Raw genomic sequence first — 18086 nt, 5'->3', positions numbered from 1 at the left:
CTAGTTTGAATGGTGCAGGCAGGTGAAGCACAGGGGGAAGGAAGTGATGTGCTCAGTGTCACAGATGGTGGCAGAGCCAGAAATTCAGCCCAGACACCCAGAGCCTCCATGTATCACCCTCTGTGCTCAACCACTTGTGCTTCAGGCAACTGTGTTTGAAAAAGTCCTCATGATTGAAATCCTCAAAGACACTCCAAGGGCTGGGGCATCTCTCCTGTGAAGACAGGCTGAGAGAGCTGGGCTGGGTCAGCCTGGAGAAGAGAAGGCTCCTGAAGGGGAGACCTTAGAGGAGCTCCAGTGCCTAAAGGGGCTACAGGAAACCTGGAGAGGGGCTTGGGACAAGGGCCTGTAGGGACAGGCCAAGGGGAATGGCTTTAACCTGCCAGAGGGGAGACTGAGATGAGCTCTTAGGCAGAAGCTCTTCCCTGTGAGGGTGCTGAGGCGCTGGCACAGGGTGCCCAGAGAAGCTGTGGCTGCCCCATCCCTGGCAGTGTTCAAGGCCAGGTTGGACCCAGGGGCTTGAAGCAACCTGCTCTAGTGAAAGGTGTCCCTGGCCGTTGCAGGGGTTGGCACTGGTTGAGCTTTTAGCTGAAGCAAGGATGATGAGTTCATGGATAAGGCAGGGTCAGCGCAACAGGAGGCAGACACAACTTGGTGTATTACCCTTTTTGCCAGAATATTGATCCCTTCGGTCTTTTCAGGTCAGGAAGTCTTCAGAGCAGTGCTCGCCTACCAGTTTATGTTTGTGTGCTGTCCAGCTAAGCTCAATCTCAGTGGGCATCGTGGGCTGTTGAAGAAGCATCAAGGAGGATGTTTATTATTGCTCTGGACACTCTGTCCATGCAGGAGATCGGAATTGTTTCCAAACCTCCTGCAGGTTCATTCTGTGATTCTGGGGACTTTATTTAAACTCTCCACATCCTGGTTCTTTCTCCCTCTTTCTCCACTTGACTTTAATATGTGTAGACTCAAGGGAGCCTGCTGTTTGTACAGAGAAGGCTACAAAGCCTTTTCTTCTGTCCTACTGAAAAAAGGAAGAAAAGCAGTGAAAGATGATTTTTGAGAAAACAGGAGAAAAAATCCCCCTCATTTTGCACTGTTTGGAATAGCACATCTGCACTAAGGGAATAGAGGGTAAAGAAAAATGCTGCTGCTTTCTTCTGGATGGCATTGATCATCAGCTTGGGCTGCTCCCACTGGGCTCCCTTGCTTGGGCAAGCCAGAACTCCTACCCTCCTACTGCATTGCCTTTGGGTTTCCCGACTATCACATAGAACAAAAGCCCTCCTGATTTCATCTTGGACTCGGGAAGATGAATAATGTGGTGCGATAGTCTGTGTTGTCTCTCAAGTCAGGGAACATTTGAGGAGTGTTTGCCTTCAGTATTTCACTTGGTGCTGAAACAGCGAGGATGGTGGCACCCTCCATACCTGCTTCCTAGACCAGGGGACATTAATAGACAGTCACACATTAATAGAATCCCAGCCTGGTTTGGTTGAAGGGACCTTAAAGCTCATCCAGTTCCAACCCCTGCCATAGGCAGAGACACTTTCCACTAGAGCAGGTTGCTCCAAGCCCCGTCCAGCCTGGCCTTGGACACTGCCAGGTATGGGGCAGCCACAGCTTCTCTGGGCACTAGAGTGTTTCTCAGCATGATCACAGAATCGTAGAACTGTTTAGGTTGGAAAAGACCCCCAAGATCATTGAGTCCAACCACAGGCTGTGAAGCCCTGGGTGTACTGGGTCTGATGTGTCCTTAGCAAGAGTAGTGCTATGGGTCTACTGTAGGATGATGTACAAACTTGCAAAGGAGATGCTTGCTGTCTATCAAAAACAGTACTCGCAGTGTCTCAAGGCAGGTTTTGTTTATTGCATGCTTACTGATAGAGAGGAGTTGATGTAGACTGTCATGCCATAGCAGTGGATTTTGTTTTCAGAGCCATCTTCTTGTTTTTAGTTGCTCCTTCCTCAAAAATAATCTGGGAGCAGCCTCAGTGTGTTTGGGTTATTTTATGGATTGTTCTTTCTTGCTCCCTCCAGGGTTACTTAAAGCAGTGCCGGAAGAGGAGGGATATGTTCAGTGATGAACAGCTAAAAATCATCTTTGGCAACATTGAAGATATCTACAGATTCCAGATGGGTTTTGTCCGGGACTTGGAGAAACAGTACAACAATGAGGACCCCCATCTCAGCGAAATTGGACCATGTTTCCTTGAACACGTGAGTGAATTTGGCATGTTTGTTTGGGAGTTTTGGGGTTGGTTGGGGGGGGATAGAAGGTGTAAGGGGAGTAGCAGAAAAGGTCAGGAGGCAGGAACCACTCAGAATAACTTGTGCATCAATACTGTTCTGGTTACATATCAGGGATTACTCCATGACCCTCCATCTACTTCATGAGATGCAGAGAAGGGAAAATACGAAGTGAAGCAGTTGGATAACACCCTAGAATACTTGAATCCCAACACCTTTTAACATCCACCCTTAATCATGTTATGTAGGTGCTGTGTCCCTCACTCCCCGCCCTCTTCTGCTCTTCAGAATATGAGTTAAACCCACTCACAGGCCAGCCTAATCAGGTTATGGATGGCCAGAAGGTTGGAAGAGGTAAGAGAGTTCAGAGGAGTAAAAAGAGGCCTTAGTTGTGCATTACACAGAAAAAGGAGAGGAGACCAAATGCCTGGGCTGTTCACTGTGGCACTGAGATGCACTTTCAAGGGCTGAAAACCCCACAGAGCTTCAGTTTCCTTACCCTGCAAAAAAGCTGTTGGGGTGGGTGGGGAGGTGCAGCTCACGCTAGGTGCACACTGAATAGGATATTTTTACTGACCATATAGTCCTGGAGGCTTGTGCCCAGCCCGTTGTACTGTTCCACAGCCACATGCTACAGGAGCTGATAAATTGACCAGTGCTGTAAATATGCCAGGAAATGTCAAGAAAATTACAGTTGTGCAGTTCCAGACTTTCCTTCAGGGAGAATGAAGTGCTGTTACCAGAGCTTAGCTATGAGGTGCTCCAGCTGGGGAGGCAGACCCTGCACTGTGCTACCTCGTTACCTGTAGCCAGGGCTCTACTGGCAACAGTGCACTTCTTATCAGAGAAATTTCTGATAGACATTCCTGAAACTTCAGCAGGGCATCCCTAAACAGGTTCACAGCATCTCTTAAACATCGTTGATCTTCCAATTGAAAAGCAGGTTTCTTGTTGAGAAGTTGCATGATGGCATTAATATTGCTCATTATTATCAGAGCCTGCAATCTCTGCTGCTTGCTTCCAAAGCACCATCACATTCCATCTCTGTGCAAAAAAGATGCAAGAAATCTTGGTGAGAATCAGTAGCTGAAATTTCATGTCTTGAGGCTGTGCTGTCAATTCACGTGGAGTGACAGTAGCAAGAATTACTGTGGTTATTCAGAGCAATATCTGACACTCCTCTGTCATCAAACACTGGCTGGAAGCTGGCTAATGAATTCCTGATAAATGATCCCTGTTTAGCCATTTAGGGGAACTGAGGGATGAGGATATTAAGATCCTGTTATGTGGATCTGCAAAGCATCTTGCTCCTCATCTGCTTCAGGAGGAGAAAAGTGTCAGCTCTTGGTCAGCTGTGGGGATGGGAAAGAAAGCAGGCCCTGTTATTCCCAGGAAGGATCTCATGGGACTGAGAAATGAGAATTGCTGGTCAGGTGCAACACAGTGGTTAGTGACTTGAGTTCCCTGTTGGTAATGGGAATTTCAAATATACCCAGCTCCTAAACACTTGCCAGGTGCTTCATGAGCTTTCAGGGAAAGGGCTCTAGAACTAGCAAGGTTCTGGTCCTGTATTATCAAAGGCCAGAGCTCTGCTCTGTTCTACCTTAACCTTTTATAAGGTTGTCTTCTAGAAAGACAACCCCACCACACAATTTGACACTGAGAGCACCGACGACACTGCACAGGGCTTCACTTGAACACAGCCATTACAGAGACCTCAGCTGCACATCAATACACAGGTCCCTCTCTGCTTCCCTTTTTTCCCAGCACAACCATGCAGCAGGAAAAGCCCTTCCTTTAGGATCAGCACTTCCTCCTCCTGCTTAGGGTATTCTTTCTTCTTTAGTTGTAACATGTTCTTGTTGGCAACCTGGGAGATTGACTGCTCACAGCACTTGTCTGACATGTGCTCCCCTCTGTGTGCATCCCTCTTCTCCTGCCTCTCACAGCAAGATGGCTTCTGGATCTATTCGGAGTACTGTAACAACCATTTGGATGCATGCATGGAGCTTTCCAAGCTGATGAAAGACAGCAGGTACCAGCATTTCTTCGAAGCGTGTCGTCTGTTGCAGCAGATGATTGATATTGCCATAGATGGTTTCCTTCTGACACCAGTGCAGAAGATCTGCAAATACCCCCTGCAGCTCGCAGAGCTACTCAAGTACACTGCACAGGATCACAGGTATGCTGGTCTCCTACTACACCAAAGAGTTCTGCTCACTGCTGCTTCACGTGGCCTCTGCACGCACACAGGGCTGGGTTTTTGCTGTCCAGCTCTTCTCCTCATGACATCTATTATAAATTGAAGCAGGGCAAAGGTTCAGCAGACAGTTAGAAAGCTTCTCAAAGCGCTGATTCTCTATGGAGCCAAACTCATCTCTGTTATAATCAGACATGTGAACTAATTACCCTTGGATGTACTTTCTGATGCTACCAGTTACACTTGAAAAATTGCCTAATTAGCATTCAGTGGTGAAAGGCTCCTTCCTTTGTCCTGAAGAGGACCTCAGCACACAGCAAATAGAGGGCCAGCACCCACAGCTCAAACCTGATTATGCTCAGATCTGGGGAGAACCCAGAACCTGTTCTCCTTTCAGCCTGATTCCACCTCTGGTTTTGCCACTGGGTTTAGGTTCAGAGGAGCACCAGCAGTTTGATTACTTCCCAACATTCCCAGGGTCTCTTGCTGCTGCTGAGGGCAATCAGCCTGACCCCCTGACTTAGTGTAAATCAGGAATAATACCTGTGATATCACTTGAGATACACTGCTAAGAAAATAAGGTGAAAGAAGAATCAGGCCCCCTAGGAGTGAATTTTCTCCTGCCTTGCCATTTAGCTTTCTTTTTTCCAAAATCCATTTAAAAGGAAGTGCTTCAGAGAACAGAAACAACCACAGATGTTTCAGAAACTTCTGCAACTGTTTGGTTGGTTTTGTTTTTTCCCAAACCCAGCTCTGAAAGTGCAGAGGGATGTGATATGAGCAAAGAGATGCATTTGCTTTGACCTGAGTCACGAGTTTGGCTGATTCATGCTAGCTGAATGCTCGGTTCAAAATCACCAACTTGGACAAGCATTTGGCTCCAGACCCAATTTCTGTTTTTTTTTTTCATAACAAGATCAAATCAATCTTGGAGTGGATTCATGTGAACAAGGGTCTCAGAAAGCAGCTCTAGGATCCCAAATGTTGTGGCTTTTTGTCCTTACCAGCCATGTGATGTCCCCACAGTACTTAAGAGTGTGAATTCAGATGCAGCTTTACAATGAGAAGACATAAGGAGCCTCAGAGAGAAGAGGTCTGTGTTTAAAGTGACCTTCTCTGAGCTATTTGGTAGCAATGCCAAAGGGGATGTGGACAGTGTGATTACACAAGGGTTGAATTATTTGGAGAGTACATTCCTTTTTCCTTTGGGATGTTTTAAAAATTAAATGGGGTGGGTTGTACCACACTTCCCTGTGGTCTAGCTCCTCCAATTCAAGTGTTCAAAGAGCCTGGGAGGGACTGATCCATCAGGAAACCCATTTCACATCCCAAACGAGCTCAGCGCAATGAAGGAGGAGAGTGAGACACAGAATATGTGATTCTGCACTGGGGCTGTGCAGAAAACCCAGGCTGCAGTGGTTGTCTGCTTGACATACAACTATTTTCTGCTTTGGGATTGGGGCTAAGATAAGCAAAGCCTGAGCTGGGAAAAGCAAATAATCTTGGGGAAGATCATGATTTGACAATATAAGACACTGGGAAAGCCATGTACCTGCAGGCTGGGTTACCATCAGGGTCAGCTATGAACAAGAGAAACTGAGAAGCCTCCTGGGGAGCTCAGGGGCCCGTTAACCAGGTGGTAGATTGCCTTCATGCACTTGTAGTGTGACAGTGCTCATGGTAAGATTGAGAGTTGGAAACAGAAGCTAGAAAATTACAGACTAATACCATGAAGTTAGGCTCATCATTGGCTGAATTAGGAGTCTCTCAGGCACTCTGATTAGAATTTAGCGTGTAGAAAATACTGTTTGAATCAATAAAACCATTTATGGAGTAAGGCAAAACTTGGAAAGGACCAGGAATTCCAGTGGAAGTAAAGATGTCAGCTTCATCTGACAGTGGGATATTACATTCTGTTTCTTTTTTCTTTTCTTCATCATACTTGGTAGAGCTGTGGATCTCCCCTGCACCAGTTCAGGACAGCAGAGCTGAAACAGGAAACCTGACCACTCTCCCCAGCATTAGCATGTGATGTCTGGCAAGAGTCTAGACTTGCATCCTGATTGTGCACTGGGAAGTGGTCATTCCACCCCCAGTATAATTGACAGACCATGTCTATACCTTCATTTCATAGTTAACGGCATCCCATTATTATTTCACTGGCCAAATGCTTTGCTTCTGTTATTTTTCCTCTGAGTTTTTGCCAGCTCTGCCACAGGCATGGGCTAGGAGCCCAAAAAGTTCAGTCATGACTCTTCCTTCATTACTGCATGGGGCTTGCTCTTCAAACATAACATTAGAATTAGTGAATTAGCATTACCAAGATGAAAACCAGCTTGGCTGGCACTGACCCACCTCATGTGGAGACAGGCACGGGGGTGTTTCAGAGCCTGGCTCCCTTCAGTTGCTGTTGTTTAGAGACTGGTTCATTGGAATGTTTCACAAAGCTGCATCTGTTCACCTCTTAGAGATTCACTCCAGCTTAATAGGAATTAAATATATGAAGGTCTGAAGTGCAGCTTCCTGGTGTCCTGAGCATTCCTGCAGCAGAACTGAGCTGGAGTTAAGAGTGAGTGAGCATGAGTGAGAAGGAGGAGGTGCTGCTAATGGGTGGACTGGCATTAGCCTCCCTTCTCTGCAGGAGCATAATTGCTAGGAGACAATTAGTGACCATCTTTAAGTCCTGAACGTCTCCCTACCTCTACAGATCCTTTGCGACCATAGTGACTTACATATTCCCTACAAGAACTCACAGACATTTTGAAGACCAGACTGATGTCTCTCTGGCATAGCTCCATTTCTCTGTTACACAACCAGGCACTCACTTCATACAGGTGGCCCTGCAAAGAAAGGCACAAGAAATTCTTCCTTGTGTATCATGGTGGCTATGTCAGACAGCCCATCCTCTGTTCTCCTTTACTTTATTGAAGGACCAGTCCTGATGTTCTGGAATTTGTAGGAGGTTTTTTTAACCTCAGCTGGAATTTTGATGGAGAAATTGAATAAAAATTGAAAATGCTTCTCCAGATTTCATCCAAGAAAGGGCAGCAAAATAGCCAATCATACTCTGTTGTATATCCTCTTGTGATTGTTTCTTAGTATTTATCCTGTTTGATTCACATGAGGAAAGGGACGTAATTGACAGCATTCACCCGTTTGAGCTGTCACCAGCAATAATCAATAAAGCCATTCCCCCTGCAGCTGCCCAGGATGGCAGCTTTTCTCATTAGTCAGCAATCAATATCAACCCTTAAGTTAATAATATATTATGGTGGCATTATGGCAGCTGGCGTTGTCTGTCCTTCCAATTGAAATTAACATTAAGGTTCCTTGGAATGAAAAAGAAGGCAGAGGGTGGAAATCAATAGCATTGATTTCGGCATCACTTTTTGAAAAGACTGATCATCATCTTTGCTGGCCCTGGCAGGAGGCTGGTTTCACTCTCTGTTATTACACTCACAGGCCCATCCAGGAATGAAAAAGAAAGAACTGCTTTGATTTGCTCACCTGAAGTCTGCACTAAGCCTGAAGGCTGTGGGATAAATGCCCTGTGGCACTCTTGGGGTCTTCTTATGGCTTGGAAGGTGCTTTGGCCTTGTGTCTGATTGAGAAGTAGTTCCTAATGTTCAATTTAAAATGGAAAAGACCAGGTGCAAAGGCAGAGACTATAAAAATGTCCAGACTTTCCTTTAGGATGCTCTTTAGCTGAGGATCTGAAGACTTTAGAAGGCAATATTCTAAGTGTCATACATTGTAGAGGATCGACTGTACTCATTGAATGAGCCGAGGGGCTGGCTGGCTTCTCTGTTTTCTACACACCCAACTTCAGTTTCAGGCTGCTCTTGTGGTGATCCAGAAAGACACTGTTGATGGAAAAAGTACAGTATGATAGCAACAAGAGGCAAATCCTACCTGCGTTCCTTTCTAAAAGGATGGTGAGACTATGTTCCTGCTAATGCTAGGCCTATGTGCACTTCCACTGCACCTCAGTGTGGAGTTTCATGGACTTCCCTTTTGTGTTTGACAGTGACTACAGGTATGTGGCTGCTGCTCTCGCCGTCATGAGGAATGTGACTCTGCAGATCAACGAGCGGAAGCGGAGGCTGGAGAACATTGACAAGATAGCTCAGTGGCAGGCCTCTGTTCTGGACTGGGAGGTACAGTAAATGCTCAGCCCTCATTTTGGTGCTATAAACCTGGAAGAGGTAAATTCCAGGCAGCTGGTGAATTATCCAAGACAGTATAGTTCATTTCACGCAACCTAGACTTGGGATTAAGCTTGGGACAGAGAAGACATATTTAGGGAGTTTAGAGATGGTACTTAACATGTAGAACATGAATAGTACTCTGAAGAAAATCTAGGGTCCAGTTCCAATTTCATCAATAGAAATCTGGAGTAAGTTTGGCAATTGTAATGCTGTTGTCTGGGGATTAAGTGAGATTTGGATCAAACTATGTGCATTCTGGATCTGTGCTTTGTTTTTAGGGAAGAAGGAAGGAAAGAGGTAGCAAAAAGGCCTAGGAATTGTGACCAGTTAAGAAAATAGAGAAAACTCTTCTTGAAGCTGCTTTATGATTACAAGGCAAAACATTATGCTGAAGTTAGAGCTGCTATTTGCACATTTAAAATGAGTACCCACTCAAAGATATTTCTGAAGCAACCCTGTATGTACTGATCATGTAATTAAGGAGCTGAGAAAAACAGGCAAGGCAAAGTCAGCAGAGGGATTCCTCACCAGCAGGCCTCCAGTCTCTGGCGTTTTTGCCATGTGTTAACAAAAAAGGCATCCTAAAACTATGTTCTTCTGTTCTTTTCATCCTGATTTTGTAAAAGTCATTGTATGAATGTGATCTGTAAATAGGGCTTTGAAGCAGAGCAAGGACAAATGCTTTTGTAAATCCCTCTTTGTGTTATCACTCCGTGTGTTTAGTAAGTAGATATTTAGAGTGATGGAACAACCTTTTTTTTTCCTCACAGTTATGAAGATCTGCAATAACTCCCCATTCAGGTCAATGAGCTCATACTATGTAGATTAGTTTATGGGAAAGATGGATTAATCCTTTAATTAGTTTTTTTCCAGAAAAGACCTAGGAAGGCTGGAAGGAGAGGCAGGGAAATGCAGGTGGATCACCTTCTGATTGTGTATCCTCCTTGATCGGATTAGTTTCATTGCTGTAATGAAGGTTGGATTCAGGCTGGAATCTCTTGCCGAAACCCATAAATGCAGCAGTCAGAGCTGTTTGTTAAGTCATGACTGGCTCTGGGAGCAGAGAACGAAGATGATTTGCTTGGTTGTTTTATCATTGTTTACTGTGAAGAAACCTCTCGTACTGACATGCAGGCTCGTTTTCAGTATCAGAAACTGCTCTCAGGGAGGCACGGGACCATCACATAGGTAGTCAGCCTTCAGAGTAGTCCATGTGATGAGCTGATGTGTGTCATTTATAAGAAATACTGAGACCCTCATTGTAAATAAACCTAGATTAAGGACGGATCAATTCCAAGTCAGTAATATTCATGTGTGAATGCAAAGCCAAGGTGACCTCCACATAGGATCTATGGAATAGCAGTTTCTTTTTCTATTCCATTAGCTGAGTTGATAATTCATTTTTATTTAGCCATATCCTCGATAATTCATTCCTGCTTAGCAGTACCCATTCTTTATCTCTATCCTAACCTCAGGAACTTGCCAAATCATTCCTCCAGGCTTTTTTCAACTACTCCAGATTTTAAGCACAATATTACAGCAATGTCCTTCAGCTTCTCATAATCTAGCAAAACCACTCAGAGATCTGATGGGAATACAGCTACTGCCCTCATTCAAAGGAAAACAACCTTCTTGTCATTTCTATTCTGTATTTTGGATCAAGAAGAGTTGTGATGAGAATACTAAAGGATGAGAGCTGGGTCCAGCAGAGGACTTCACTGCTTCATTCTTTCCTCTAAAGTAACTTCTGAATCATCAGATGCAGCCCCTACTTCACAGATGTCTGTGTAATGGTCAGAAGGATGCACAAACCCCCAAATACTCAGGAGTTAACTGGTCTAATGTGGGAGAAATCAAAAGCAGTGCCACATGCTTAGATCTGTCCTAGATCTGTCCTAGACCTTTAGGCATTGCAAACCCAAGCTGCTAACCTCCAGAAACTCCACTCAGCTGATGTTTATCTATAGGATATGTGTACCAGGGCATAGACCATCAGGAGTTGATATTTTACCCAGCCTGTAAGGGTTGAAGCCCTCATCTTCTGCATATAGGCAGTTATGGAGTGGAAGAGGATTTCCTGGTATGTCTCCCTGGCTTCTTCCAGTCTATGGGGAATGTGCCTTTGTTATATATGTCCAAGGGTAGAACCCACAGCGTTACTCTCCCCTCCTTCTGTGGCCTTAATCCTCTGATTAGAGTCTGTGCCCAAAAGTGCTCCTTTTCTGTCCCTTTGTGTCTTCTCTCTGTTTCAGTGAGCACTTAATAATAAACAGGATGAGCATTTGCAGAAGCACAAAGCTGATGGCAGGTCACTTTGAATTGGTGTTCTCCAGCAAAGATGGCCTAGGAATCTTGGTCTTCTACTCTCTGATGGTGCACTTGGTGAATTATTTCAGCAGCAGAATGTTAAGCACATTGAGATCTTTCACTAGTGCAATGTCTGGTTTTCCTCAACATCTCTAGACCAACCATGTTGATTCTCTGATTTGAAATTGCGTTTTCATCTCTAAATTCACCCGTGTTTTGCAATGAGATGTTGAGAAAAGGCTGTTAAAGGAGAAGAAAACCCCCAAACCAAAGAACAAATGTTTAGTGAGTGGATATTTGACACGTCCTTGTATACAAAGTGTGTGCACATATTTTTCTTGCAAGGAGAGGGTGTTATTGAGCCTGTGTACATATTGCTGATCCCGAAACAAAGAGAAAAAGCAGGGGCCATGTCCTAGCTAAGTTAAGCAGAAGGGATTTTACTGAATCCCATGGAGTTGCGCCTGTGTGTTTCAGGATTCATTTTTATCCCTCAGGATTTTCTGCATGGCCTCATGAAGGTGAATTTCAGGGTCAGTGTTTGAAAAATGTGAATATCCTCGAGTTAACCAGGCCTGGGTTTCTTTTCTCCAAGAAGTCATATAGGCAGGGGCGGAGGGGTTAACTTGCCAGTGGGACCCTGACTCTCATGGCACCTGATAAGCTGTGGCAGTCAGGGCATGAAGTCTTAAGGAATTATTGGCAGCTTTGACAGCTTTATGCAAGTAATGACTGAGCAGATTCTTAAGGGAAGATTCTGATCTCACTGACAGCTGTAAATGAGAAATAATCCCCATCACTTTGAAATGTGTTCCTGTATAATTCTTAGGAGCGTGGTCCTGACCAAAAAGCCTGGCTTGGCCTGTTGCCACCTATGACTCACTTCTTGATTTTCTAACCTGAATTTCCAACACATAAACAGCCCTGGAGAGGTGCTCTCCCTGCCTACACTGAATTCTGTAGTGCCTTTTGTCCTTTCAGTTGTTAATGGCACAGAATGTAGGGCTTCCACCACCTCCCACAGAGACCTTTCAGTGTCTGAGAGCTCTCCTTGTTATGAAGTGTTTCCTGATGTTCAACATCTATTTCCCTTCGCTCAGCATCATCCCCTTCCTTGTAGTTAAATACCCTCAGATCAAAACAGTGACATTTAAAGGCAGGCACGCAAAACCAGCACAAGAAGTTAGCTGGAACGGGTTCAGAACAGTCCATGAAGTCTCCTCTGGATCAGACTTCAAACAGGCCAGAGCCCATCCTGGGCAGTCTTTACACACTCAGTCCCTCCTTGTGCTCTGAGAGAGAGTTACAGATCTCAAAGGTTACTGGGTAATATCTACATATGTACACGCACAACAGTACTATAAAGAGGTGATTTCCACAAAGCCCATCATCATTTTGATGTTTGGCATAGGAGAGAGCCTTGTTCATTTTAACTTGCCATTTAAACGGCTTACTTTGGTTTATGTAGATACCCAGATATTTCTACCAGAGATTCCCATGGCTGTCCACTTTGGCAGGTTTCAAGAATATTGAATTTACATGGAGGGAAAAATACATATAATTGAGAACTACAGTGAACACTGTTCTTTTAAATGTCTTCCCATTCTTGTTATTTGGTGCCCTTAATTACGTAATACATAGTTGTGGGCCTCAGCCTAATATTACGTTATTGAATCCAAGAATGACATGAAAGAAAGAGATACATGCAACCAAAGGAGTGTTTTCAAAGGGAGGGCAGCCTGATGAGAAACCCTCCTGGGGAAAAATCGCATCAGGGACTGAAACACATCCTTCTTTGCGTATCCTTCTTTTCTTTTTCCTTTCCCCCAGCAGCAGAAGGTATCAAAAATGAGCCCGTTGAAAAGGACAACGTTTCTCTTGCTTTCTCTGATCTTTGTGTAGCCCAGAGTGCTAATCAGCCTGTCAATCTCTAATTAAAGAACAGCAGTGGCAGGCAGAAGAGAGCCCTGCTTGCTGAATGTTAACTAGAAAAGGGGATTTTGTGCCCAGTGGTGACAGCAAAGGATCATGTCAGGAGGTGGGCTCAGGCACAGGGGTGTGGGTCCTGTGGCTGATGAGCATTTCTGAGCCTGGGACAGCATTGCTTTTGGGAAGAGGGAGCAGAGCAAGCTGGGAAGTGTAGCCTGCTCCAGCTTGCAGGGCTGTGCCCTTCCTTCTTCTGTTGGTGCTCCCAACAGCCTTTGTTTCCTAACACCAGTAAAAACCCTTTGGTTCTCCCCAGTTCCTTCTTACAGAAAGTGGTGGTCACCTATAGCATAACTGGGGAGCTGATGATGGGCAAATTCCATAGCAACAGAAGAGCTGACCCTCTGCTTCAAGTTGTGGTTAGCCCTTGGACTTTATATGTCAAGCTTAAGGGAGCAGGAAGCGTCCATCCAGCCTGGATCTAGGTGACCTGCTCGCATTACTGCACACTAAGTAGTTGGACTCTGCCTGTGTCTGCATGAAGAAGAGAGGAGTCAGCTTTCTTTTTCCTGCCCTTTTTATGTAGCGGGATGCACAGTGAAACACTTGATGCAGGCTTAGGATTTTTATTACAGGCTTATAGGAAAAGAGACCTCAGGAGGCCATCTAGTCTTCTCTTGGCCATTTTGCTGCTCTGCTCTGCTGAAGTCAGGACATCTGTCAGTTCAGAGTAACTGAAAGTTCAGTCTCTTCCTTTTCCAGCAGTGTTTCTCTTAAATACAAGAGAATATGGATGAGCCTTGCTAGGAGTTGGTTGGAAAAAAAAATGGAAAAGGTTTTTCTTTTCCTTGTTTTGTATAGGATTGGAGGGATCCAGGCCCAGGCCCAGCTTTAGAGAAGGACCTGAGAGGCAGCGTGGAAAGCCTGCCTCAAGTCAGGACCCACTACTGGGGCATGCTGGGGTAGTCAGGATAGCAGTGGGGCAGAAAAAAACTCCTCACCTTGCCCACCACCTTGCAACTGACCCTGTGAGCCCCCCAGTAGGAACACTCCACCAGCAGAAGACAGTTCCTGCTGTTCAAAGAGGGGCTAGAACTGTGTTGGGGGGGGGGAATGCCTTTCAAGGTTCACTGCATCTGCTCTGGGAGGCTCCAGTGGCACAACCATGCTGGTGAATTGCTCTAGCAGCCGAGGGCTTGAGGAGCCGGCCAGGGAGATGCTGCTACCATGGGCTGCAGGCTGGCCAGTATGTTGCTATCCAAAACTGTTTGCAGTATCTCTTCCCAAATTTGCTAACCCAGAGTTGGAAATCATCTCTTGCCAGCCTATAGACTGTACATATAAACTCTTTTCCCAACATGAGAAATGCAATACAAATCCTATCGTTTCAGATCCGAGTTTTGTTGGGTTATATTGCTTGCAGGGACTACACAGTTTGGATTCAGCTAATCAAGTAGAAGTGTTTACAGAGCCCTCTGTGTGTCCTCAGGCTTGAGATGCTACCACAGGAGTAAAAGACAAAACTGGCTTTTCTATTTTTAGCAGCCAGCCTCTTCTAGGGTCGCCCCCTCTCATAAAAGCTCCCATCCATAGGCTTGTATAAATCTTCTTCACATAAGCTCATATTTAGCTCACAGTTTCTCCTGTGTTTTCTTCAGAGGCTTCTTATCCAAGGGCTTGCACATACCTGAGCTGTTGCAGCAGCACTCAGGTCCATAGTTTCTAGCCAGGAGGCTGAAATCAGACCCTGACTCTTGAGACTCTGCATGATGCACAGCCAGTCCCTTCTGGGAATGACCCTCTGTGTTCCTGGGAAGTTACCCCTAATGAGGCCATCAGATACCCAACCCACAGAAGTGAGATAAATACCTCGCTAAGGCGATTTGAAAGCCTGTGCTGCAGCATGATGATGCAGAGACTTAATGAAGTTGCTGTTGTCACAGGGCCCAGGGACTCAAGCAGTCACTTCCAATCAATGCTCAGAGGTTAATTACACATTTACCTGAGCAGCAGCCTGAAATCCTCACCAAGAAATTAGGAGTGGGGGTGACTCTGGGTTGCTTTGGCACCTACAAGTGTAAGCTCCACCAGAGAAGCATGCTGATCTACATATCCCATAGCTGCTGAACCTTTACAAGCTGTTTGCTGAGATTTGGGGATGGTCTGGTCCCAGAAATTGGTTCTAGTTTGGCATCAAAGCCAGAACTGCGGTAGTTTCAGAGCCAAAAAGGAGGGAATAAAGCTTTTCTCTCCCTTGCTCCTGCATCCTGTTCCTTACCTGTCAGCTGAAGTCATCCTGATTATTCCTTCTGTGGTGGTTCAGAGCCACTGAGATGCCCACAGGGCCAGTGAGGGTGAATTCACCCTTTTTTTTTAATCCATAGATTTTAATTAACTTTTTAAGGAGTCCAGCTCATCCCAATTAGTGGAGGGTGAGTGCATTTGTTCCCTTGCAGAGTGGGAGAGCGGGTGCCGTGTTTGCAGGGCCATCTGCTCATGAATCCTTAAAAAAACCTGGGAGAGGAAAACAAGCGTTAGCTGGAGGCAGAGGAAGGGTGAGGGCATCCTGGCAGCCGGCTGTGGGAACCAGGCTGGTCCTCACAGCTTCTGGGAGATGGGGAGCTCTAATGAGCTATGGGAGAAGGGACTGGAACCGCCTGAACAAGTGGGAAGAGGCAGCAATCTGGAGGGCTGAGTTCTGGCAGCTACATGGGCAAGGGAATTGATAGCCCAGTGTCGATGACTTTGGGATTTCAGGAGGGGACGTGCCCTGGGATGCTGTTCTAAAGGGAGCGGGTGCCAGGGAATTTTTTACCCTGAGTACAAAGTGGCTCTGTCTTGGGCAGGAGGAAGGGGCTTTGCTCTCAGGATGCCATCAGCACCTGCAGCAACTTCCAGGGTCTGGGGTAGCTGTAGAGGAGGGAGCAGGAACAGTATCCGGACCAGCCAGATACATCATTGCACTGTGAACCATAATGACCATGCTTTGAGTGTCCACACTTCCCTTCCTTCAGAACTATCCCTTATTTCCAGTTTCTGGCCTGAAGTCAGATAGGTGGTGGCTTTGAGAGCTTCAGAAGGGCCAAAATCTCATTTAATTATTGCTTCTCCCCATGCTGCAAAGAGAACCATGTCCTCTGCCCTGGCTGGGAGCAGAGGTTCACTCGGCCTCCTTCTCTGTGCCCTCCAGGGAGATGATATCTTGGACCGCAGCTCAGAGTTGATCTACACGGGGGAGATGTCCTGGATTTACCAGCCTTATGGACGGAACCAGCAGCGTGTTTTCTTTCTCTTTGATCACCAGTTGGTTCTCTGCAAGAAGGTAAGGACATCCAGGGGGAAAGCAGCACGGTTAAGGACATACTGTGGACAGGCTTTCCAGTCCAAAGTGGTTTGTAGAGCAAGGTGGCTGTTTGCTTCACATGCAGAAGAGGACATGGATGGCACTGAGGAAGGGCAATCCACAGGCTAGAGATACTGAGTTACAGGATGGTGAGTATACTGTGATAGAGAGATTTTTATGCTCGTAGCAAATCCAGCCTCCACTTGTTCATTTCATGCCTTTTTCTCATGCACCCCTTGTTTGGCTCATTGCCTCACTTCTAGTTTGAAGTTTTGGTTGCTGTATATGATTTGGGAGTCGACAGCCCTGGAATTTCTGTATGAACTATGAAGCCTGGCTCTTGGGCAGACAGCTCAATTACTGCATCAAATGGTAATTGCTGCCTCTCAAAGAAGTCTCAGGCAGCCGCCTGGTCTGTGGCAGGGTGTGTGTGCTGTCACTTGGTGAGATGCATTTTAAAGCTCATGTAGCTGCTGTGCTGGATTTTACAGGGCACATCTCTGCCATGAAGGCAGAGGAAGGTAGTGAGGAATGCTGATGCTAATGTGGTATAGTATTAATAGCAGCAGGTGAACTGTTTGGGAGCAGCTGTGTTAAACAGCAGCATCACAGCTGTACTGCTGTAGTACTGCTAAGGTGATCCCAGCTAATTACTATCACAAGTGTACGACGTGAAGTGACAGAGCCCATAAGCCCTGGGTGCCTCTGACCAGGATTCACTGACATTCCCACTGCAGCCCTACAGATAACAGAGCTGAGGGAGTCCCCTGGCCCGGCTTCAAGTGGGAGCGAGGGTGAGCTGCAGGCAAACACACCGGGGCCGTGTTCCTGTCACATCTCATCTGCTAAGGACAGGTTGAGACCGAGCCGGGCGCATGGCAGCCCCCGGAGGAGAGCCGTGTCCCGCAGGAAGCGGCGTGGGCCGGGATGTGGGAGGCTCCTGAGTCACGGCAGCATCACTGCCCGTTGCCGCGGTGTGCGGCGCCGCGGCCAGTGCACTTCAGTGGGTGGCACTTTCTGCTCCTGAGTCATGCTTGACTGAAATCTCACCTTCTGGAATGCGGGTGCTTGTTTTTCCCTTCCTCATTGCCTTTTGCTTCTTTCCTGGCTCTGTAAAAACGAAACCAGCCATAGGGCAACAGTGGCCAAGTCGGATGTTCAGAGCACTGTCACAATGAGCCTGGCAGCATGCAGCTGGGGTTAGTTTTTAATCTTGACCTCCTACACTTTGTTTGTCACCCTGAATTTCCAGTTCCTAAGGCAGTTTGGCTTGCACTGCGTCTGATTCAGAGAGGTATTGAATGTGCCTTTACCTCCCACTAAAATCAGAGCTGGGATTTCCATGGTCATCAGTGTGACTGGAGAGTGTTCAGCAAGTCCCAGCAGCCTGCTCGGGCTCCAGAGGTTTTGTCCATATGCAAAAAGTTTTGGTGTAACACTGTCCTCTTCCCTTATTCAAAAGGCATGTGGTGGGGTGTGTGTGACAGGGCAGAGTGTGGTGCCCCATCTGGTGAACCTGCTATGAGGGCACATGGTTCATACCTTGTAGTAGGTTCTCCTGCGTCTTTTTCCAGCACCAAACTGCAGTTGTTACTTTTCAGTGTTGGGGTAGGAAGGAGATGGGGTTGCAGCTGGATTTTCCCATCTTGATAATGTTTTGCGTGGACATTATTAAGGAAGATTGTCTGAGCACGGAATCCAGAGGAGTGTGAGCTCACATTTTGGGATCACACATCCTGTATAAAATATATCTGAATGATTTATAGCCTCTGCTGTCTTGACCCTTGTGTCAGGCTTTGCTGTTACAGATCCCAGCAGGCAGCCATCTAGCAGAATAACCTCTGCTTTAGAG

General features: G+C 46.2%; 1 protein-coding gene across 11 annotated transcripts in view; it reads left to right on the top strand.

Moving 5' to 3' along the window:
* The window catches only part of ARHGEF9 (Cdc42 guanine nucleotide exchange factor 9), a 189483-nt gene that overhangs the window by 142678 nt on the left and 28719 nt on the right, over nucleotides 1-18086 (top strand). For all 11 annotated transcript variants that reach the window (XR_009741937.1, XM_061445824.1, XM_061445826.1 and 8 more), the window contains 4 exons: nucleotides 2041-2220; nucleotides 4200-4432; nucleotides 8478-8607; nucleotides 16082-16213. Coding sequence is in view for 10 of the 11 variants with exons in the window: in XM_061445824.1 (XP_061301808.1) it covers nucleotides 2041-2220; nucleotides 4200-4432; nucleotides 8478-8607; nucleotides 16082-16213 (675 nt within the window). In the remaining variant the exon portion in view is untranslated. The remainder of the gene's footprint in view (nucleotides 1-2040; nucleotides 2221-4199; nucleotides 4433-8477; nucleotides 8608-16081; nucleotides 16214-18086) is intronic.

The sequence above is a fragment of the Pezoporus flaviventris genome, unplaced genomic scaffold (assembly GCF_033815535.1).
Source record: "Pezoporus flaviventris isolate CSIRO_AGI_PZ_B2104156 unplaced genomic scaffold, CSIRO_AGI_Pfla_v1 ptg000005l, whole genome shotgun sequence".
NCBI classification, from domain to species: domain Eukaryota; kingdom Metazoa; phylum Chordata; class Aves; order Psittaciformes; family Psittacidae; genus Pezoporus; species Pezoporus flaviventris.
Note: the sequence above shows the minus strand (reverse complement) of the source record. Positions and strands in the feature narration are given on the sequence as shown.